Consider the following 23,964-nt stretch of genomic DNA (forward strand, 5'->3'; position numbering starts at 1 on the left):
GCTGGCGGTGTTGTCTGGTCAGGCGTGGCTTTCTCAGGGGACGCCTGGCACGATAGCCTGCTTGAACCAGTCGTTGGTTGAATAGCCTTCTGGATACAGGCACATTTGTCAGTTGCTGCCACTCAGCCCTAAGCCGATTAGCTGACTTGGTACGGCTATTGCAGACTAACCGGTGCAGCTGGCGATCATCTCTCCTTGTGGTTCTTCGTGGACGTCCTGGCCTCGGTATTGGAGTAGGGACACCCCTCTGAGCATTTCGTCTCAGGGTCTTTGACACCTGAACTTGAGTGATGCCATACTGCTGAGCAATAGCACGCTGTTTCATGCCGTAATTTCGTAAAGCCACCACTCCATGACAAACAGCATTGTCGAGTTGACGGACCATCTCCAGAGGAAGCGGCAATAACTTTTGGAGACGTGCAGCAGTTGTTTTCCACTAATACAGAACGCAACAACCCTTGTATACCCGACTGTGAAGCCAATCATCAAATGAACCTGTCCGTACATTTTGCCACGCCACCTGTGATATAATCCTGTTGTTGACTTCTTGCTGCGACAGACAATCAGTGACATGGTTCTTTTAACAAATAAATCACCAAAGTGTAAAAGAAACTCACCAGATTGATATACTGAGTTAAGAAAGTAAACCCAAGTCAAGAAAAAAAAAAAATTCCATATTAAATGCCAAGTCTGTATATATATATATATATATATATATATATATATATATATATATATATATATATATATATATATATAGATATATATATATATATATATATATATATGTATATACACATATATATATATATATATATATATATATATATATATATTGTTATGGATCCGGGGGACGGCACTCCCCTTACCGAGGGTGGTTTAATCCCCTCGCCTTTTTAAGCTGGCCGTCCGACCGGTCCTGGTACTTTTAACGCTCTTTTGCGGGGTGGGATTGATCAGGGTTATTGGTCCAGGTATTAGCCCGAATACCTTTATCAATCCCTCCGCAAAACGGAGACAAGTACCGCTCGAATCCCGGACAAGATGGTATTTGCCGAGCGGTTTAGCAATCCGGAATCCGAGCCGTTAGCAATGGACTAAACCCGATTATAAAGCGGTTCTGCCGAAATCGTGCCACAGATACTCAATTGGGAAAAGACAAAGACGATCGGACGAGAATGAAAACCAAAGTACAAGGAGGAACAGGTATTTATTATTAATTATGTACAAAACCAAAGAAACCCAAAGGAAAAAGGAACGAAAGTAATTTACAGTGAAGAGGAAGAAGACACAGCGCAAATCCTTATACAAGCTTAATTATGGAAAGCCCAGGCAACACAGACAGCACAAACTCACGTACACGAATGGGGAATTGCAGGCAGGAACGAATGGCTGGAAGGAGAAGGTTCAGGTGGGACACAGGGCAGGAAGGTCCGGGCAAAATGCACAGCAGAGAGGTCCGCTCCAGGTTCACAGTTTGGAAGAGAGCAGCCGGCGGCTCCACGTACTCGGCTTCACACGGCAGGGCTTTCTGCAGCAGCTCGTCTCTCCTTACTCGTCTGCCTCGTACCGACTCTCCCTTCCGTCTGCCTCAAAAGCTGCTTGCCAATCTGTTGCGTGGCGGGACGTATCTCTTCTCTCATCTGCGCGCGTGTCTCTGAAGCTCTCTCCTCTCTCAGGTGGGGGCCTCGCACCAAGGGTTTTATAACCCCGCCCTTGGAACCCTCGCGAACTTGCCAGATCTTTCCTGCCACGCCCTCTCAAGCCATGCCCACCGAGATCTGGTTGGTCGGCAAGGGCTCGCTGACTCCACCTTTGATGACGAGGGCTCCCTGGCTCCACCTTTTATGACGAGGTGGGGCCACGCCCTTCTTCTCCGATCCTGGCCTCGTGGGCAATTTTGGCGCGAAGAAAACAGCCCAACTGTTACTGGCAGCGAAGGCTGCCTTGCAGAGAGGAGATGATTTGGGAAAATTGAAAGGGGAACTATCTTATTTGTTTGATGCAACGGAGAGTCAACTATTGGAAACACAGCCTTACCTGAAACACATAATAATGATATAACTACGAAAAGGGCCTATGATTCGCTACGTGTTGCAATGTGGACTAACTAAGGTGCAATTATTTCAATTAACAGCCAATTAAGGGGAAATGTACACAGGGGTTATTTATGAGGGAATTTACTACTAAATTTACATGTGAAGGTTCTAAAAACCGCAACACAGCACCCTCATTCCTCACGGCACGGCTCGGGCCGAAAAAAAAAACTTTAACTTAATGTGACACGTAGGTGTAATATCCCTCTACAATTAACCTTACCCTGAGTGCGACAGTTTTAAAACACAATGAAATATGTCCCCCTATTACGTTGCATCCTACCTAACAGTCACACCCACAATTAACCGAATTGCGGAATTAATTCGCAAACTAAACATGAACGGTGGGGAGCATTATTTACATGTGACACTATTTGTATTTACACGCAAACCCAGGACCTGTCATTTTCTTGGAAACAAAGAGAATCCTGTAGGAGGGAGGAAAGAGCGTGCACTGCATCGATACACCACCTCACATGCCCGGGGATGCAGAATTTTATTGTAATGCATCCCCGAGCATGCAAGCACCAAAGCACCAATCATAAGCACCAATCAAAGCAAGCACCAGTCAAGCACCATCCGGTGCTACATTGCACATACAATAAAAACAACCTGCTGGTCTTGTTCTTGTTCTGCTCCCTCTGCTGGCCGATGTTCCTCTCGATGTTGTCGTTCTTTCTTCTGGCTTGTTGTTCTTGCTTGCTGCCTATTTACACATAATAAAAAGGCACAAAACACGTCCATTGTTTTTATTTATGGCCCACAGGGGCCAACTATGGGTGGTCCACCTGTAGGGCAAAAGGGGGGCCACCTCTCCGTGGTCCGCAAGCAAGATATTCCTGGGCCATCATGGCCGGTCCCAGCAGAGGGGCCATGCCACAAACGTGTGGTCCATAAGTAGTGCTCGGCCACAGAACCGTGGTCCATATGGTGGTGCATGGTCGCAAGACGTGCGGTCCATAAGTGGTGCATCGATCCAGGCACCTGGCAGCGGGGGCTCGGGCACACAAATGCGGCTCCCGCACGCTCTCCCTCTGTGCCCAGAGAACACGCTCCATGGGGGGGGGGGGGGGGGGGGGGGGGGAGACAAAGCAGAGTCAGCGAGGGCAAGGGCGCAAGGGTACACATCAACAAAGGCAATGCAGAGTGAGGTGCGCACGGAGAGCGAGCGGCAAAAAGCTCGTCCCTAACGTACGCCACCCCACCTGTCACCTACTCTACCCTTGCCCCTTACCCCGTATTTACAAAACAATTTACAATTCGTCTATTGTCACGTCTTCCCCATATCTCCCCTAATACCTAATTCGTTACAATCCCAATGTCTAACCAAATTTGCCATCATCCAATTCATCATCAATCCCTTTTAAGGAAGAAGAGATGGAATACCGAGCACAATGTCTCACCCACGTCATGATGCATCTCACATTCCAAAAACATTTGCACAAAAAGATAACCATGGCATGGTGTGGAGCACTGTCGTCACCTCCGGTGAGTGGATGTAGATGGTGCGAGGAGATTTCAATCCTAACTATCCTCTAAATGGCTTTAACACTTTTACTCTACCCGGGGTCTTCCTCTGCAAAACCATTGGCCGTCTTACACTATGCGGTTCTAAAAACCGAACTCCCATTGCACATACTGTGGCGCTCTCCACTTTGGGGTCTCACTCCCCCGATTCAACTCCCTGTGCCTTTGCACAATTTCAGGACTGAGTCGTGTGGCTCCCCTAGCAGGTCTACTCACCTGCATACCTCCGCCACTGCAGTTGCCTCTGAGCTTACCTGCTCCTTACCCTAACCTATCTACCTGGGGAAGGCCCTCCCTGGCACCTACCCCCTCGGTGCCCTCTCTGGCACTGGGCTACCCGGGTCCGTCCTCCGGATCCTCGGGCCCCATCCACAACTCTACCGGCTCCCAGTGCCCACCTGCGGCCTCACCTAGCCGACATCCTCACAGTGGCGGAGTGCCCAACCAACCCCACACACTAACAGGCCACACGCCCAGCCATTTCCACGTCACTAATGCACCATCCAAACACCATTCTACCACACGCACCACAGATGCCAATATCCACCACAATTTGCCTATACCCTCTACCTAACTCTTAAACTACCCTCCCCGGGTATTCATGATAGGGGTCCATCTTCCCCATCCACTCCCTTCGCACCAACCACTCCACTCCACGTTCTCCACACTACTCACTCCACCCCATCCATTCCATACTCCATTTACTCCAGACCATTTATTCCCCACAACCATTCTCACCTGGATTTGCACACCTGTACCCACACACCTGGTGCCACCTGCACCCTCCTTCCTCCGGGACCATTCACTCAATACAACTCACAGTCACAATTATTCACTCATACACTGCTCCATACACTTTCACGCTCAATACAACTCACAATCACCTCACACTTTTCACAATACGCTGCTCCATCACTTTCACGCTCAATACAACTCACAATCGCAATTATTCACTCATACACTGCATCACCTGACCTGACCCCCCCTTCTGAAACTCGCGCTTCCCCGTCGCCCCTTATACTATTGTGCTCCCTCGTCGTTATAATCCACCTAATCTATTCTACATCCCCTCTACAGGTACATGTCGCTACTTAATTCTCATGTTACCTATGGTCATTTCTAAGTCCCTAATCCATTATCCAAACCCTCACTGGCTTGGTTTTCACCGCCATAACCCCATAAACTATAGCTCAGGTGCCCAGATGGATGTGAGGGATGGCAGAGTTGCCATTCCTCCACATCGGGCATCCCTCACTATTCATTTTGCCCATCCAATTTTCTGCCAATCAAAATTTGCCAATCATCTTTGCCAATCAAATTTACCAATCAAATTTGCCAATCATTACTGCCAATCCTATTCACTATTCCCAATTTCGGATCGAAACACTATCATCATCACAGTCCACTCACTTGAGCCTCGGTGCGTCATTACATCATTAAAACTCAGCTTCGCAAAGCCGAGCAATTAATTCAGGGTGGTTTGGTCTCCTGCAGGTTGAGTCCGTCCGTCCGGCATTCGGTTCAGGGGAGGTGGCATGCTCGGGCCGAGATTCCACGGCGCAGAGTCTTGCGGCCTCCGGCCCGACGACCGAAGCTCTCCCGGTCAAAACCCCGCCTCCGCCAGGGGGCGAATGTCCGACCCGGCCCCCCTCCCCCGGAATCGCGTCGATCGCCGCTCTGACGCGGCACCGACCATTCAGTGCGGGGCCCGGCCCGAATCGTGCACGACGCCCCGAACAGGAGCGACGCGTTTACGGTCCCGGCCGGTCCTCACAGCAAACAAAGCGCACCGCGCACCGAGTGCTCGCGTTGGCTAAATGTCGGGCTAGACGCTAACCCGTTTAACGTCGATGCTCGCTTTGCATTCTCACACCACGCGTTCCGTTCCTTATTCATACATCCCACACATCCTACCACTTTACTCGCTCGTGCGTTCTCTTTCGCTCCATACTCCGGTCTACTCATAACGCTCACATACTCTTTTGTGCACTCATCCTCACTTTCGACAGCACACTCTGTTATCATGCACTCCTCTGTTACACACCCTTCTCGCGCACCTTCTTGCGCATCCATTCCACCATTCGCACACCCTGTTACACACCACTCCTCTCGCGCACCTTCTTGCGCGCATTCTCCCGGTACGTACTCCGTACCACTCATGGGGGTGCACTCTTGCATCCACCCACTCACGCGCTCCGATGTGCTCTCCCGCACCCACGCCACAACCAACTCAGGTGTGCGTTCTCGCGCACACTCAACCATTCCAAGCGTGCATTCTCGCACCCGCTCCACCACCAACTCACTCTCCGTGTCACACTCCGTACACTCTGTTTCACACATACCCTCCGACGTGCATTCGCTCTCGCACCCAGTATCACTCCCACACTTTGTAACACACTCACTCTTCGATGCTCACTTTTTCCTCACACGCGTGCCATTTTCTCTCACACAGCGCCCAATGGACCTCCCACAAACGCCCGCGGTACGCTGGGATCCCAAGCGCGCGAAAAGAATTTTCGCGCCAAACATCCTCCTGCAAAACCTCCCCGCACAATATACAGCACGACTCACCTGGGCGCTTCTTCTCCTTCGCTCCAACACCACCTGCAAATCTTCATTGGTGTTAATAAGCACAGCATCATGATGCGAATCCAGATTTTGTGCATTTTCCATTTCTTCCTTCTGCTGGTGCTCTTCTAATTCTGCCGTCTCTACAAGCCCGATTTCCACTTTCTTTTTCTTTATTCACCTCGACGACCGCTGGCTTTATTAAAATTCCCTCTTCCACCTCAGCGGTCACCGGCTTCCCCACACCCCGGGTTGTGATTTCTACCCCGGTCCAGTTACCTGCGCTTTGCTCTTAACTCGCTCAATCCGCGCTCCTCGACTCGCGCTACCCCATCATGTCCCGATGTGCCCCTCCCGCTTGACATGCGGTCTATGTCCCTCCTCATCTTTTTTATGTTGGCGTTTATTTGCTCCCGATATCCCTCCGGGTTGGCCCTTGCTTCGTTCCTCCTTTTTTCCATGTCGATCCACTGGGTAGCCATCATTGCATCCAATCCCTTACTGTCACCCTTCATAGATGCACTGAAATGCATCATAAAAAGGCCCCAGTCCATTGGCACTGCGGGTCCAGCTATCGCCGCCATGTGCGAGAGGCCGCCATTTTGTGTGCCTGAAATCCCCTCCACCACATCCTCGTCGCTCTCCTCCTCCCTGGGGTCCTGGGTTGCCTCGAACCCCTCATTCTCCCCTACCGGCACCCGATCACCTTGATCATCCATGGCACGACTCAATTTGGAATATTAAATAAAATTTCGGCCGCTCCAAATTTTGACCAAATTTTTAGATGAATTAAAAATTTTGGTTCGGGTCCAAATCCCACTCCCTGACACCAATTGTTACGGATCCGGGGGACGGCACTCCCATTACCGAGGGGGGTTTAATCCCCTCGTCTTTTTAAGCTGGCCGTCCGACCGGTCCTGGTACTTGTAACGCTCTTTTGCGGGGTGGGATTGATCAGGGTTATTGGTCCAGGTATTAGCCCGAATACCTTTATCAATCCCTCCGCAAAACAGGGAGACAAGTACCGCTCGAATCCCGGACAAGATGGTATTTGCCAAGCGGTTTAGCAATCCGGAATCCGAGCCGTTAGCAATGGACTAAACCCTATTATAAAGCGGTTCTGCTGAAATCGTGCCACAGATACTCAATTGGGAAAAGACAAAGATGATCGGACGATAATGAAAACCAAAGTATAAGGAGGAACAGGTATTTATTATTAATTATGTACAAAACCAAAGAAACCAAAGGAAAAAGGAACGAAAGTAATTTACAGTGAAGAGGAAGAAGACACAGCGCAAATCCTTATACAAGCTTAATTATGGAACTCCAGACAACACAGACAGCACAAACTTACGTACACGAATGGGGAATTGCAGGCAGGAATGAATGGCTGGAAGGAGAAGGTTCAGGTGGGACAACAGGGCTGGAAGGTTTGGCAGGTTACAGCAAGCAGGTCCTCTCCTGGCTGGAAGCGAGGAGCCGGCAGCTCCACGTATTCGGCTTTACACCAGCAGGAGCTCCGCGCAGCTCGTCTCTCCTGCCTTCTCACCATCTGCTTTCTCATGCCTCTCTGCCTCCTCATGCGTTCTCTTGCACCTCCTCCCGCGTCTCTCTCGGGGGGCCTCGCACCAAGGGTTTTATACCCACGCCCGTGGAACTTTCTTGAACTTGCCAGATCTTTCCTGCCACGCCCTCTCAATCCATGCCCACCGAGCTCTGGTTGGTCGGCCAGGGCTCGCTGACTCCACCTTTGATGACGAGGGCTCCCTGGCTCCACCTTTTATGACGAGGTGGGGCCACGCCCTTCTTCTCCGATCCTGGCCTCGTGGGCAATGGAGTTTTGGCGCGAAGAAAACAGCCCAACTGTTACTGGCAGCGAACACTGCCTTGCAGAGTGGAGATGATTGGGGAAAATTGAAAGGGGAACTATCTTATTTGTTTGATGCAACGGAGAGTCAACTATTGGAAACACAGCCTTACCTGAAACACATAATAATGATATAACTACGAAAAGGGCCTATGATTCGCTACGTGTTGCAATGTGGACTAACTAAGGTGCAATTATTTCAATTAACAGCCAATTAAGGGGAAATGTACACAGGGGTTATTTATAAGGGAATTTACTACTAAATTTACATGTGAAGGTTCTAAAAACCGCAACAATATATATATATTAATGACCTAAAGTTACTGGTTGAAAAGCAACTTGCATTCCCACTGTGATTTGACATTTTGACTCCCATAAATACTTGCTTGACCCTTTCCTTCTTCCCTCTGCTATATCCACATCCCTGCCCCCAACCCTCTACTTGACCATTGTCTATTTAGGACATCCTGTTGATCAACCTGATAATTGAGCAGATGATCTGCGATGCAGATCCGGAACTCGGTGGGGCTGTACAATTGGTGGGACTGCTACGCACATTGATAGATCCAGAGAACATGCTGGCCACAGCAAATGTGAGTTTGGTTGGTGGAGTTTGCCGTGAGATAAATAATGAAAGGCTCCTTCATTGTTTAATTGTCACCTTTGTACGAGTCAACACCACAAAATGCTCATTGATTTCCATAACATTCTAAATCCAACTCCCCTCCCCCACTCCATTCCCCTCACCCCTCCCCTTTCCCTGTTTGGGTGATGTTTGAAAGTGAGGGCAAAATTGAAATTCTCAGAAGGAAGAGTGAACTATCAACATTAACTGGAAATCAGAGGAATGGTGAATTAAAGAGTAATACAAGTATTGAATCGCTTTGCAAGAACTCGGCCAGAGATATTCCAGCAGGAAAACACTTCCTTTCGTTGATGACAGAGTTTTGTTTATTACATCATTATTGTTACATACACAGGTGGTTACAGTATCAGGGCCAGAAAGGATGATGATGCCTTGAAAATTAGCTCTTTTCTGAAGAATTGAAGTGCAACGCTTCATTATGTTTTGCAAATTGGTGATATTAGTGATAGGAAAGAAAAAGCAAAATATACACGACATTAAAATAACAGTGAGTAATTAGAATGGCACTAGGTAGAGAGCATTTCTCCGCCAGGCTGAACAGTTTACGTTTGTATCCCACTGATAGGCCAGAACTGGATCTGGACCTGAAGCAAGATCTAATCAGCTTGTTCTAGTCACATAACCAGCTCCTCTACCTAGTTTTGTCATAACCCATCCACAACTTTTTGAAATATCGTGCTGATATAGTTTTTTGAAATATATTTTTGGCCCTATCTTTTTATAGTGTAGATTCACAATTTAAAAAAAAAAAAATTCATATCTGGATCTGGATCTTCACCAAAATCTACTCAATTCATGCTTGTCACAGAAGGAGAGGGGGAGAGAAAGGGAAGTACAATAACAGTAGGGAACAGGGCCATCTATGGAAGAGAGAGGGCTGGGGTGGGGTACACAGGATAAACAAGATGGACTTTCAGGGCTTTCAGGAATGAGAACGGAATTTGAAGGAGGTGGGTGTGGGGTGGATTAATAGGGGTAGAAAAGATCTAGGTTTTGGATGGGGGAAGATAAGAGATGGTGGTGAACAGCTGTTTTAAAGACCTGGAGGGAGGAGTGAGATTGAATAGAGTGAGGGAGTTTGTTCCAGAGGCGGGGGAAAAAAGAGGAATGAAAGAGTGAAGGTGAGCAGAGAGTCTTGATTTTGGCTGTTTAACCATAAGAGGGTTGCAGGCAGATCTTGTGCGACCTGAAGGAATATTGGGGGGGACAGAGCACAGAGAGAGCTGGGGGAGCAAGGCCAGAGAGGAGTCGGTAGAAGACGGAAAGACCACCAACCTGCCTGCGGTGAGTAAGTGAAAGGCCCTCGCAGTTAGCTTCATCGCGGGAGACTCCAATGATTCTGAAAGCTTTGGTTTCAACAGCGTGAAGCCGAACTCGTTGAGAGGCAGGAGCACCGGCCCAGAGGGGAGAACAGTATTGCATTGAGCTGCGGATGAAAGCCTTGCATGTGGTGAGGAGCTCAGGTGTGCCAAGGAAGGACTTCGCACGACAGAGGATGCCCAGTCAACGACTGGCTTTGGAGGCTAGATTTGAAAAGTGGTTTTCCCAGGAAAGATCATGGCTGATAGTGAGACCCAAAAGCTTGAGTGACAGAACTTCTTGGAGAGGATTATTCAGAAAGTGGATGGGAGGGTTGTCCAGTCGGTCTTTTCAGAGAGACATAGTAAGAGTGTGAGATTTGTCAGAATTGAAAGACATGTTCCACATGTTTGACCAGTCTGTGATTTTGTCCAGGTCTGCAGAGAGTGAGGAGGCTGCGCCGATCTGAGGGATGAGGAATGGAGCGGCAGAGAGTGGAGTCATCAGCAAAGAGATAGAGAGGATTTTTAAGAGAGTCAGAGAGATCATTGATGAAGACCAGAAAAAGCACAGGGCCCAGAACACTGCCTTGGGGAACTCCAGCCTGAACAGGAAGGGGAGATGAGAGAAACTCATTCAGGGCCACACGTTGACTACGACTAGAGAGGACGTCCGCCAGCCATGCGTGGAGATTTCCATGGATACCATAGGAGCAGAGTTTGGTGAGCAGAGCGGGGTGCCAGACCGTATCGAAGGCACGTGATATGTCAAGGGAGACGGCTCTAATTTCCTGTTTGGCATTGAGGACCTCCATCCATTGTTGTGTTACGGATTCCGGATTTATGTGAATTACTATTCAGGTCATTGCTTATTAATGTTTATTCCATTAAAGGTTGTTGTGGTTAAATGGTTAGAAGCGCTCCTGATAACAGGAGCCCGGAAACGGGATGCTGAGCCGGAAGAAGAAAAAAGACAAGGTCGGGAGAGAAGCGGCCATCTTGATCCTCGACCAGCTCCGACGCGAGCCGAGTCGATCTTTATCTGCTTTGGAACGCTGCGTTTGAAAAGCCCGTCTGGCGAGAGGAGTTACCTGCGCGGGGTGATTGCCTGTTACGTGTCAGGTTGCCGTGGGTTCCTGGAAGGAACCAAGCGTCCGGCACTGTTCGCCTCGACGCCTACGAGTGCGTGTACGGGTCGCACCTTGGGCCTCGCGCGCTTTGCGAGCCGTTCACAGCCCAGAGGCCGCGATCACGGGCTCCGACCCCGGTGGCGTCCCGAGGAGGTGTCCGCTGCAGCAGCCGTTCCCGGTACGGGACGTGCACGTTTGGAGCACGTCAGCCAGGGGTCCGTTCAACCGCTCGTGTGCGGAGAAGTCGACCTTCACCTTGGTCTGGAGGGGCCCAGAGACATTGTGAGGGACAGTGACCATTGAGGGTGCAGTGAGTGGGGTCAAGGGGGGAAATATATGAGATGGCCATCTTAGTAATATTGTTGATTGTTGTTGATTGATTGGGAATATATTATTGATTAATCCGGATCCTTGGTGTGGGGTTTCTTATTGACTGGAATTCATATTGATTGTGTTACGAAAGCGTATAAATCATATATCTTTCTGGCGGGGTTCCTCTCACGGTCCGGGGGTCACCGAGACCAGGTAGTCCCCGGGAGGACCACGTAACAGAATTGGGGGCTCGTCCGGGATATAAAATTGTATAAAATAATGAAATAATATTTTTATTAATTAAAATTAATTAATTAATTATTAATTGGTAAATTTTTGGGAAATTGTGGTAAAGTCTTGGGTGAAGGTTAACAGGTGTTAACGATAGTCACCATGGCGTTTGTGGCACAGAACTTTGCGGTAACCCCGAGTGAGGCACAGTTCCGAGCGTTACTAAAATCGGACCTCTTGAAATTGGCCAAACATTTTAACTTGGAGGTCCGAACTAATTTGAGGAAGGCAGACTTGCAGACCGCGGTGATACAGTCTATGGTGGGATTAGGAACATGGGACGAGTTAGCCTGCTAGTGGCTACCCGAAGAACCAGAAGACGTTGTGCTCCGGAAACTGGAGTTGCAATTACGGAGCTAGGAACGGATCAAAGAAGAAGAAAGGAACGCAGAAAAGGAAAGAGCAGAAGAAGAAAGGAAAGCAGAAAAGGAAAGAGCAGAAGAAGAAAGGAGAGTGGAACGAGAACTCCAGGAAAGGTTAGAAAGGATGAAAACAGAGGAAAGGAAAGCAGAAGAGAGGAGAGAAGAGAAACAAGCAGAGGAAAGGAGAGTGGAACGAGAACTCCAGGAAAGGTTAGAAGGGAGAAAAGCAGAGGAGAGGAGAGCTGCAAGGGAACTCGAAGCAGAGGAGAGAAAAGCCGAAAGGGAATTAAAGGAACGTGACATGGCGCTTCAGCAAGAAATTAAATTAAAGGAGCTGGAGTTAATGAGAGAACGGGGAGAGGTACCACCCTTGCTGACTGGGCTGACACCTAGCCAGAACACCTGGGATGTGGGCAGACATGTGAGGCTGGTTCCACCCTTCAGTGAAAAGGAAGTCGCTAAATTTTTTCCACACTTTGAGAAAGTGGCTCGACAGTTAAACTGGCCGGAGGAGGCCTGGACCATACTAGTGCAAAGTGTGCTGGTGGGTAAAGCTCAAGATATTTATTCGGCGCTACCAATGGACCAATGTGCAGATTATGAGGTATTGAAGAAGCACATTCTCAAAGCCTATGAGTTGGTTCCTGAAGCTTACTGGCAAAAATTCAGGAATGCCAGGAAGAGGGAGAGTGAGACCCATGTGGAGTTTGCCAGAGTGAAAGAAAACATGTTTGATCGGTGGTGTGAGTCAAAAGGAGTCGGGAAAGACTTCGAAGCATTGCGTGACTTGATCCTGGTGGAGGAATTTCAACAGTGTGTCCACGAGGACATCAAAGTGTACCTGCAGGAAAAGAAAGTACCAAAGTTGTGGGACGCAGCCACCATGGCAGATGATTATGCCTTAACACACCGGATAGGGGTCCACAAACCTAACTCCTCGCCTAGACTTCAGCAGGGGAGTTATGGAACACCCGGTGCGGAGAACGACAATACATGGCGGCGGCCTCGAGAGGATTATGGGGACAACTCTGATACCCCAACTGTTCGAAATCAGGGGGCTATGGGCCCAAGACAAACTTATTTCCCGGGGGGCCCGAGGCAGACCACGAGTTTTTCCTCCGGGCCTACTTGCGCCTTTTGCAAAAAACCTGGACACTTAATGTCCAGTTGTTACCTCATGAAAAGGGACAACCCAGAGCGGAGTCCGACTAGTACAACTCCGAATGCGATGGCAAACGTAAGAAATCGCCCACAGAAGAGTTACCAACCATTTATTTATGAGGGGTTTGTCTCACTAGAGGGAGACTTGACTAACCCAAGACCTGTTAGGGTATTGAGGGACACAGGAGCCCATCAATCCTTAATGCTTGAAGGCATTTTGCCATTGTCAAAGAGTACAGCAACTGGTGATAGTGTTCGGTTACAAGGGATTGGTGGCTGTGTTAGTGCCCCACTTCATGTCATCCATTTGGAATCCGATTTGGTGTCAGGACCAGTCACCGTCGGTTTACAAGCCACGCTTCCTGTAGAGGGAGTATCTGTGGTTATCGGGAATGATTTGGCCGGGGGTCAAGTTTATGGTAACCCGAGGGTTGGTAAAGAGCCCAGCAGGGAAAATAACACCACACCAGCTCGGGAGGGCGACAAAAGTACCAAGTTATTTGTAGGGGGACTGAACTTCACAACAGAGGAAGAAGTTCTGACCTCTGACTTCAACAGATATGGGCTGCTGGTGGAAGTGCGGTTGGTAAAAGACAGGGAAACGCAACAGTCAAGAGGGTTCGGCTTTGTCACGTTTGCAAGCACAAAAGACGCCAGAGAGGCAGAGAAGAATTGGAATGGTAAGGATTTGGAGGGTCGGACCATAACAGTAGGGAAGGCATTTCGTAGGCGTCGAGAGGTCTACAGAAGAGGACAACTTGGCGGTAGTTTTGGTGTTGGCAGCAGCCGATATTACTATGGAGGCTCCCAGAGTTACGGCATCCCCCGAAAGAATGATTGTCAGAGCACTGGCCGAGACGGAGACCGCCAGTCAGGTGACTACTGTGTCAAGTGGTCCCACCGTAACTGTTAGGAGTCCGGAGAAGTTGAAGCACTATATACGGCGGAGCCGCCGAGCCTGGGCTCCTACACGGACTAACCGTGAACGCCACGTTCTTAAAGGCGTCCATGTAATGAACTTTCCTGCACGGACTAACCGTGAACTCCACGTTCTTAAAGGCGTCCATGTAATGAACTTTCCTCCCTGGACTAACCGTGAACTCCACATTCCTTAAGGCGTCCCTGTAGTGTATACTCAGCTTGGCCTCCCGAAAAAGTGCTATCGAGTTGTTTAACTTTGGGGTTTTGGTCACCACCCCTTAACCGGCATTCAAGAGAAACTAGAAGTGTTGACGCTTGGTCCAGAGTGAATTACCTTTGGAATCTCTGGGGGTTTTGTGAAATTTTGTTGCTTTGTTTTTTGAGATGTGATAATTGTGCCCGGGGGAACTGATGATTTGGGGTGTGAGTTATCTTGTTTGTTTATCAAAGTTGGCCTGCAAAGAAAGTTTTCGCTGGGTTCAAACTTTCTTTCTTGAAGGGGGGGAGTGTTACGGATTCCGGATTTATGTGAATTACTATTCAGGTCATTGCTTATTAATGTTTATTCCATTAAAGGTTGTTGTGGTTAAATGGTTAGAAGCGCTCCTGATAACAGGAGACCGGAAACGGGATGGTGAGCCGGAAGAAGAAAAAAGACAAGGTCGGGAGAGAAGCGGCCATATTGATCCTCGACCAGCTCCGACGCGAGCCGAGTCGATCTTTATCTGCGTTGGAACGCTGCGTTTGAAAAGCCCGTCTGGCGAGAGGAGTTATCTGCGCGGGGTGATTGCCTGTTACGTGTCAGGTTGCCGTGGGTTCCTGGAAGGAACCAAGCGTCCGGCACTGTTCGCCTCGACGCCTACGAGTGCGTGTACGGGTCGCACCTTGGGCCTCGCGCGCTTTGCGAGCCGTTCACAGTCCAGAGGCCGCGATCACGGGCTCCAACCCCGGTGGCGTCCCGAGGAGGTGTCCGCTGCAGCAGCCGTTCCCGGTACGGGACGTGCACGTTTGGAGCACGTCAGCCAGGGGTCCGTTCAACCGCCCGTGTGCGGAGAAGTCGACCTTCACCTTGGTCTGGAGGGGCCCAGAGACATTGTGAGGGACAGTGACCATTGAGGGTGCAGTGAGTGGGGTCAAGGGGGGAAATATATGAGATGGCCATCTTAGTAATATTGTTGATTGATTGTTGATTGTTGTTGATTGATTGGGAATATATTATTGATTAATCCGGATCCTTGGTGTGGGGTTTCTTATTGACTGGAATTCATATTGATTGCGTTACGAAAGCGTATAAATCATATATCTTTCTGGCGGGGTTCCTCTCACGGTCCGGGGGTCACCGAGACCAGGTAGTCCCCGGGAGGACCACGTAACAGTTGACACAGCAGAAGCAGCATGTCCAGAGTAGAGTGACCAGATCTGAAACCAAATTGATGATCAGAGATCAAGCCATTGGAGAAGAGGAAAGATTTCATGTCTGAAGCAATGATGGATTCCATGACTTTGCTGATAATTGGGGGAAGGCTGATTGGTCTGTCTTTGCAAGGATCTGTTTTGCACCTTTTTGTGTAAAGCGGTGATGTTGGCTGATTTCCAAGCTGATGGCAGATGACCTTGAGCAAAACAGAGGGTGAAGAGAACAGAGAGAGGGAGTGAAAGAGCAGCAGAACAGGATTTTAGGACCCGTGGGCTGATGCCGTCAGGTCCAGTTGCAGAATCAGTCGAGGGTTGACAGAAACTTTTCCACCTTGTCAGGAGGAAAGGACACAGAGTCCAGGAGCAGCTGGGTACGACTGGGTATTGTGGGTACAGAGAGGGATGGGTTTGGGACACAAGATTTAGAGGCAAACACAGAGTTGAGGCATTCAGCTTTTTCATCAAACTTCGCTTTGTAATCAAACTAAAGTTGACGCAAAAAAGCGAAAAAATATATAATGTCAAGTTTAATAATTTGCGATTTCCATCTTCTCATAATAAAGGTTTGTTGCCAAAATTTGATACCATTAGCTTAAATGGTAATAAAGTTATGTCTTGGACAGACACACTAAAGCTCAAATGGTGAATAAAGAAACACGGAAGCAGTTAAAACAGCCCCACCATCTTGCGCTGGCACGGCAGATGGGTTATTGAAGCCTATTTATACTTACTGTGACTTTGCCCTTTGACTCATTTGTTAAGTAATCTTCTCCATATTCTCATCAGCGTTTATTTAAAATTTGATGACAATAGCTCAAATGGTAAAAATGTTCATGACTTAACACTTGAATACTTAACACTTAAAGATACTTAACAGAGGGATGGTGGGAGACAAAAATGATATGGCAAGAAGAGATTTATGCATAGATACTGGTCGATAACATAAATGTTGTAAACCACCATGCAAGTGTACTGTTAAGACATCAACAACAGTTCTATACAAATTAATTAGTGAAATATGGTGGCATGAAGTATCACAATTGTGGAAAGATGCACTGATCATTAAACTTCCAAATAAAAAAGGGCCTTGCTGATTGTGGTAACTGGAGAGGTATAACTTTTTTTGCTGTAACCTCAAGAGTGAGGCTCATGGAAGAGAAAGGTTAAGGGTGTACTACTGGTGAAAAATTGAGAAAACTACATAGGTACCTTTGAGAGGCCTTTACACAAAAACAAAGGCAAGTTAATATCTAATTTTCAGTTTTTCTTGAAAGATATAATCTTGACTTTAACTCAGACCAGTTTCAACGCTTCTTTGTCATATTACATGCATATAATTTGCATAAATTAGACCGTCTATAAAAAACAAGGAAAAACAAAGAACACATTTCTACTTCTATCTTCTATGTCACCTATCATTCTTTTCACACAAAACTTGGTACATGTATTATACATGTGTACAGAATAAATGCCGGACGCTCTACTACCTGATGAGAGGATTTTGTGAAATTATGTCAAATGTTCACTAATTAGCTAATTATGCCAATTACCAGATAAAACTTGGTTGTCCTTCAATAAATCCACAATGGCTACTCCTATAAACAAAAGCCTTCATCATTTTAAAGGAAGTGATATTCTGAATATCCTGTCCAAATTTCAGCCCAAAAGAATGATGCATTTCCCAAGTTATAACAAATTTCATGCAAAATATTCTATTGAATTGAATTGAAATTTGAATTTTTCAATAATTAGGGGTACTTCTATGACCTCTAATAGCATGAATCTTGTTTATAAGACTATAAGGAAACTGTTCAGCTAAAAAAAAAAAAAAAAAAAATCACCTGTTCACCAGTACGACACCCTTAAATTGGCATTGGGGTAGCATGGCAACAATTGGGCACGACTTCTAAAGAAACAAGAAAGAGCAATCGGAGATTATAAACCCTCACCAGGACGTTTTTTTTAGTGTTTTTTTTCTTGCGTTTTTTTTGTTAAAACAAATGTGGCCGAACCACGTGACCAATGACGTCATCATTATTTTTTTCTTCCCCAATTTATCCATAGATGATGCTCAAGAAATTTCATCTTGATCGGATAAAGTTTTGTACTTGTCGCATTATGATGTCATAACGGAGGAACCTATGACATCATCATTACCCTGCGCTCGCGAAGCGAAAAGCGGGGTTAAGCATTCATCTACGTACGTGTGTGTGTCGTATGTATGCCGTGTGCCGTACGTGTGTGCATTTAAAAAAATCATTTTCTTGGCAACCGTTGGTCCGATTGACATGAAATTTTCACCATGGGAGGGCCTCCTCTTGTGGAATATTATATGATTATTATGACGTCAAAGGTCACGTGGTACAGACGCCATCTTGGAAAAACTTCACACCTCTATATCTCTGAAACCACTACATGGAAAAAATTGAGACGTGGCTCATTGTCAACTACTCCACATGGGGAATAAGATATGTTAATGATGATGTCATTGATGTCATAATTCAACAGGAAAAATGCTTCGTCTAATCAGTTTTGAAATGTATTGAGCATGATCTATGCAACAATTATATGAGAGAATATAAATTTATGACGTCATCGCTCACATGGTCTGGCAGCCATATTGAATCAAAGGGGAAAAAATGTTCAAAAACAGAAGAGTTGGCTCGCAACAAGTTGACTGCGCAGGATAACTATTCTATGCATACCATCTAGTTAACAAATGTTATTCCACATGGAGAGTTCTTTACAATGTGCCATCTCTCCTTTTTTTCTATGCAGCGCTTTTGGAGATATGGAGGTGCAAAGTTTTTCAGTTTTTCCAAGATGGTGCCTGCACCACGTGACCTATGGCATCATAATTATCATTAAAAATTATACAGGAGGAGGTGCACCTATGGTGAAATTTCCCGTCAATCGGACCAACGGTTGCAGAGAAAATCATTTATTCTGTACGGACAAACAAGCAGACAGACAGACAGGCAAACCACAACAACAACAACAACAACAGGCATTTTAAGGCCATTTTCCCTGCTAGAGCGGGGGTTAGCCTTGCGGGCCCCATGACAATCTTCTCCATTTTGCCCTATTTTCTGCATCTCCTCTTGTTAAGCCCCTTGCCCGCATTTCTTCTTCCACCACCTTGAGCCAAGTCTTTCTTGGTCTTGGGCTTCCCCGTCCTCCACTTCCTTCTACATTAATTTTCATCATTCTTCTCAACAAGTCACTTTCATCCTTCCTCAACACATGACCAAACCATCTCAACCTGTTTCTTTTCACAGCATCCATCACAGGCTCTATTCCCATCATCTTTCGCAATTCATCATTTGTCGTCCTCTCTCTCAACGATACTCCACACATCCACCAAACCATTCGCATTTCCACCCTTTCCAGCCTTCATTGTTGCTCTACGTTCATTACCCATGTCTCGCTCCCATAAATCATAACACTTCTCACACATGCAGCATACACCTTTCCATTCAGCTTCAACGACACTCCCCTCCTCGTCAGCATGCCACTCAGTTCCCGAAACTTCTTCCATGCACATCTCACTCAAGCATCCGTTGCCGAGACTGATCCACCTTCTCCATTCAACATGTCTCCTAGGTAACAAAATGTTTACACACCTTCCAGCTTCACACCATCTCCAAGATCCAACTCAACATTTCCTCTATATGCAGGTCCCTCTGTTCACACCTTACACTTGAATGTAGCTGCCACACTGGTTAATGACCCTCTCAGACCACATTTTTGATGAACCCACTCTGCGCGCACACACTGTACATTGAATGGAGTTCACTCCGACACCCTTCCTGCACACGGCCACTTCCCAGTTCTTTCCACCTTACCACATGCTTTACCACTTGCCATCATCTTTGTTTTTCCGATATTCACCTTCAGACCTTTTGTCTCCATGCATTCCTTCCACCTGTTCATTTTCTCCTTCAGTCCATCCATACTTTCCGCAATCAACACCAGATCATCTGCATAAAACAACTCCCACGGTAAACCCTCCTCTACATTCCGAGCCAGCACCTCAATCACAGCTACAAATAGTAGTGGACTTAGTACTGAACCATGATGCACTCCCACCTTCACCTCAAACTCACCACTGTTCCCGTCCTTCATCCTTACAGCTGTGCGCGCTCTCTCATACATTGCCATCACTGCTCTGATCAACCATTCCTCCACTCCTAACATCCTCAATGCCCATGTCACTACTTTGTGTGGAACCCTATCAAATGCTTTCTCCAGATCAACAAACCCAAGAAACAACTTTTTCCTCTTCTCCATGTACTTCTCCTGCAACTGCCTTAAAATAAAAAGCACATCTGTCATTCCTCTTCCTGGCATAAATCCAAACTGCATTTCGTCGATCTTCACTTTCTTCCTTATCCTCTTCTCCAACACCCTTTCCAATACCTTCATTCCATGCTCCAATAACTTTATCGCTCAATACGAGCCACAGTCCAGATGGTCACCTTTCCCCTTGTATAGAGGGACGAGGGTACTCAGTTCCCAATCCACTGGAATGCGGCCTTCTTTCACCACCAGATTACAGATCTCTGTCATTCTCTTCACACCCCAACTTCCTGCTGCCTTCGACATATCTCCCACAACTCCTGTCGGCCCTCCCGCTTTTCTACTCTTCACTGCTGTTATCGCTTCCTCAACTTCCTTCTCAGTTATCTTCTCTGCCGGTCCTAAAACTGGGTTACTCTCTATGTTGCCATCCCATTCATTCTCTGCATTCAACAGCATTTCCATATGTCTCTTCCATCTTCCTTTAATTCCATCTGGGTCCACAACTATTTGTCCCACTTCATCTTTCAAGCAACTCACCCCCATCACATCGGACCTCTCTTTCGCTGTCTGCTTTGCAATCCTGAATACCGCTCTCCTACCCTCTTCCGAATCCAAGCGTTCTCCGAACATTTTCCTACATACCTCCTGCGCCTTTGCTCCCTCTTTCTTTGCAGCCTTCTTGGCTGCCTTATAACTTTCATGCTCTGCCTTTTCTGCCCCCATACCCTTCACCTTCTGCCACTCCTTGAACTTCTTCCTCTTCTCGTCAATCCTCTTTCCAACTTCATCATCCCACCACCATGTTTCCGAGTGCCTCGGTGGTCCTTTTGTCCATCTACATACCTCACCAACGCTCTAAAACGCAAAACGGACTCAAATGCAATACCCTCTCCTCTGGCGAGGATAATAAATGAATCGGAAAGGAAGAGAGAGAGCAGGGAAGAAAACACTGAAATTGGCAATTACGAGGGTTGGGTAAGGAAGGGTTAATGGGGGTAACATAGATGATGGATCAAGATGGGAGATAACACGAGGTGGTGGTGTGTGGCCTGCTTGAAGCCTTGGAGGAAGAATGGGAAAGAACAGCCTCCGGAAGGCAGTTCCATAGATGGGAGAAGCGAGGACCAAAGGAGTTGAGGTGTACATTCAGCCTGGATTTTTTAAGTTTAACCATGATTGGGTAACTGGAAGAATGCGTGCATCCTGGAGTTGCATGGAGAGTTGGAGGACAGAGCAGAGGGAGTAATATCAGCGAAGAGGAGGTAGAAAGCAGAGAGACCACCGACATGTTCTGTAATTCTTCTGCATATTGATAGCAGGATGCTATACAGTATAATGTGAATTGGGATGCTGACAGCTGTGGATAGAGTAGGAAGACAAATTGATAATGCAGGAATGGCAAGAACAGATTTACACATGTATACTGGTACGATCAAAGAAGCTGAAGTGACTGAAGCCAGAAAGGTATTAAGAATAGAAAGGCACCAGGGACGGATCATATAAATGCTGAACTGTACAATTGCACTGTTGAGACTTCTTCAATAGTAAAACCTAATTTTCCAATTATACATCACATTGTGTGTAAGCCGCATTCCCTAAGTATGAAAACTTTTTGAAAAACAAACTCGTGTATAAACTACACTCGAATATAAACTGCAGCTGTGAAATAAAGATGACCATATGAAATTGCAATCGGACATACTAAACTGCTGGTCACTTTAGTGCAGATAAAGCTACTCTAGACGATGTAGGTTGTCGAAGACATATTCTGTTAGCAAGGATTCCATTGTAGCACAGTGGTAGAGGAGAACTAGAAAAAAAATTAACACCACCTGGCGAAGTGTAAGCCACACTCATGTATTAACTGCACTGGATGGTTTTGATTACAAAATTTGTGAATAAACCGTGGTTTAAAATTGGAAAATTACGGTACACAAATTCTAGAACGGCACTCGGTCAAGTGCATACCTCCGCCAGGCTGAACAGTTTACGTTTTGTATCCCACTGATAGGCCGGATATGGATTTGGACCTGAACCAAAATCTAATCGACTTGTTCTTGTCACCCAACCAACTCCTCTCCCTCGTTTAGTCATAACGCGTCCATAACTTTTTGAAATATCATGTTATATATCGTGTTTCGCCCAATCTCTCAATGGTGAAGAATCACTTAATAATTAAATAATTCTCGTATCCAAATCCATATTCAGATCTTCACCAAAATCGAATCGATTTTATCTCGTCATACAAACGACCTTTCCACCAAGTTTTGTCCGAATCCGTCCACAACTTTTTGAGATATCTTGTTCACAGCTAAACAAACAGACAAACAAACAAACAGGGGTGTTAACGTAACCTCCATCCACCTTCGGCGAACAAGGTAAATATGTCGATAAGATGTACCAGGAGTATGGAAATTTGGGCTGATCATTAAACGGCCAAAGAAACTATACCTTACTGAATGGGGTACCTAGAGAGGTGAAACTCTTCTGCATATCACAAGCAAGGTGCTCTGCAAGATAATGGTAAATAAAATGCAGAAGGCTGTTGTTGAAGTATTGACAAAAGTTTCGACTGCATTTAGAAGGAATAGAGGACACGAGGACCAAATGTTTACTTGAAGAACAATAATAAAGCAATGTAACAAATGGAATTCAAGTCTTGTAATGACTTTCATCGACTTTGAAAAAGTATTCAACAGTGTGAATGTGGAAGGCAGTGGAAGGATATAGCAATAAGAGGGAGGCAATGTGGAATAAATTGGTAGGATATGGAATATTGGGAAAGTTCATCAGAATAATTTTTTTTAAACATATACAATGGATACCACATGCAGTACAATCCATAATGGAAATAAGTCACCCGATTTTGAAGTTTCAACAGGAGTTGAATCGAGATGCTTGATGTCTCCACAATTTTTTTTTTCTTTTTTTTTTTTGTCCCCCGTCGCACAGCGGAGCGAAAGGGGGACTATGGCTTTCCCCTCCGTCCGTGTGTCCGTCCGTCCATGTGTCCGTCCGTCCGTGCGGGCGTGCGTGTGTGTGTGCGTGCGTAAGCGTAGGACCGCATTCGAATTTGGTGTGTGGGTGCAACCCACGTCAAAATCCAAGATGGCCGCCGCCATGTATGTCTGAACCTTGTAACCTGCATATCTTGAAAAATAAGTGAAGTACCAACTTCTAATCTGGTGTGTGGGTGTATCTAGGCATAAGGAAGAACGCTATTGAAAATTGGGTCGCCACGCCAAAATCCAAGATGGCCACCGCCATGTATGTCTGAACCTTGTGAGATGAATATCTTGAAAAATAAGCGAAGTACCAACTTCTAATTTGGTGTGTGGGTGTATCTCGGCATAAGGATGAACGCTATTGAAAATTGGGTCGCCACGTCAAAATCCAAGATGACCGCCACCTTATATATGTCTGAAACTTGTGAGCGAAATATCTTGAACAATAAGTGAAGTACCAACGTCTAATCTGGTGTGTGGGTGTATCTATTGGGTCGCCACGTCAAAATCCAAGATGGCCACCGCCATGTATGTCCGAACCTTGTGAGATGAATATCCTGAAAAATAAGCGAAGTACCAACTTCTAATTTGGTGTGTGGGTGTATCTCGGCATAAGGAAGACCGCTATTGTAAATTGGGTCGCCACGTCAAAATCCAAGATGGCCACCGCCATGTATGTCTGAACCTTGTGAGATGAATATCCTGAAAAATAAGCGAAGTACCAACTTCTAATTTGGTGTGTGGGTGTATCTAGGCATAAGGAAGAACGCTATTGAAAATTGGGTCGCCACGTCAAAATCCAAGATGGCTGCCTCCATGTATGTCTGAACCTTGTGAGCGAAATATCATATCGTAGCATGTTTTCTGCGTGTTCCACTTTGTCAACTCACATCACTTCCCCGACGGGGGACCTAGGCGTAACACTTGTTTTTACTGGCTCTAAGGCTCATGGAGGAGCTGCAAATCAAATCATGCACACATGCAGAGAGATGAGACAACACCAGACTTGACTTTAAACACAAACAGCTGCTGAGATTCGGGCAAATGACATCATTTCCCAGA

General features: G+C 46.6%; 1 protein-coding gene across 2 annotated transcripts in view; it reads left to right on the plus strand.

Annotated features, from left to right (window-relative positions):
- The window catches only part of LOC137436370 (serine/threonine-protein phosphatase 4 regulatory subunit 3), a 156,534-nt gene that overhangs the window by 78,228 nt on the left and 54,342 nt on the right, over positions 1–23,964 (plus strand). For both annotated transcript variants that reach the window (XM_068130091.2, XM_068130098.2), the window contains exon 8: positions 8,520–8,651. In XM_068130091.2, coding sequence (XP_067986192.1) covers positions 8,520–8,651 — 132 coding nt within the window. The remainder of the gene's footprint in view (positions 1–8,519; positions 8,652–23,964) is intronic.

Source organism: Myxine glutinosa, chromosome 1 (genome assembly GCF_964187855.1).
Source record: "Myxine glutinosa chromosome 1, kmMyxGlut1.1, whole genome shotgun sequence".
NCBI lineage: Eukaryota > Metazoa > Chordata > Myxini > Myxiniformes > Myxinidae > Myxine > Myxine glutinosa.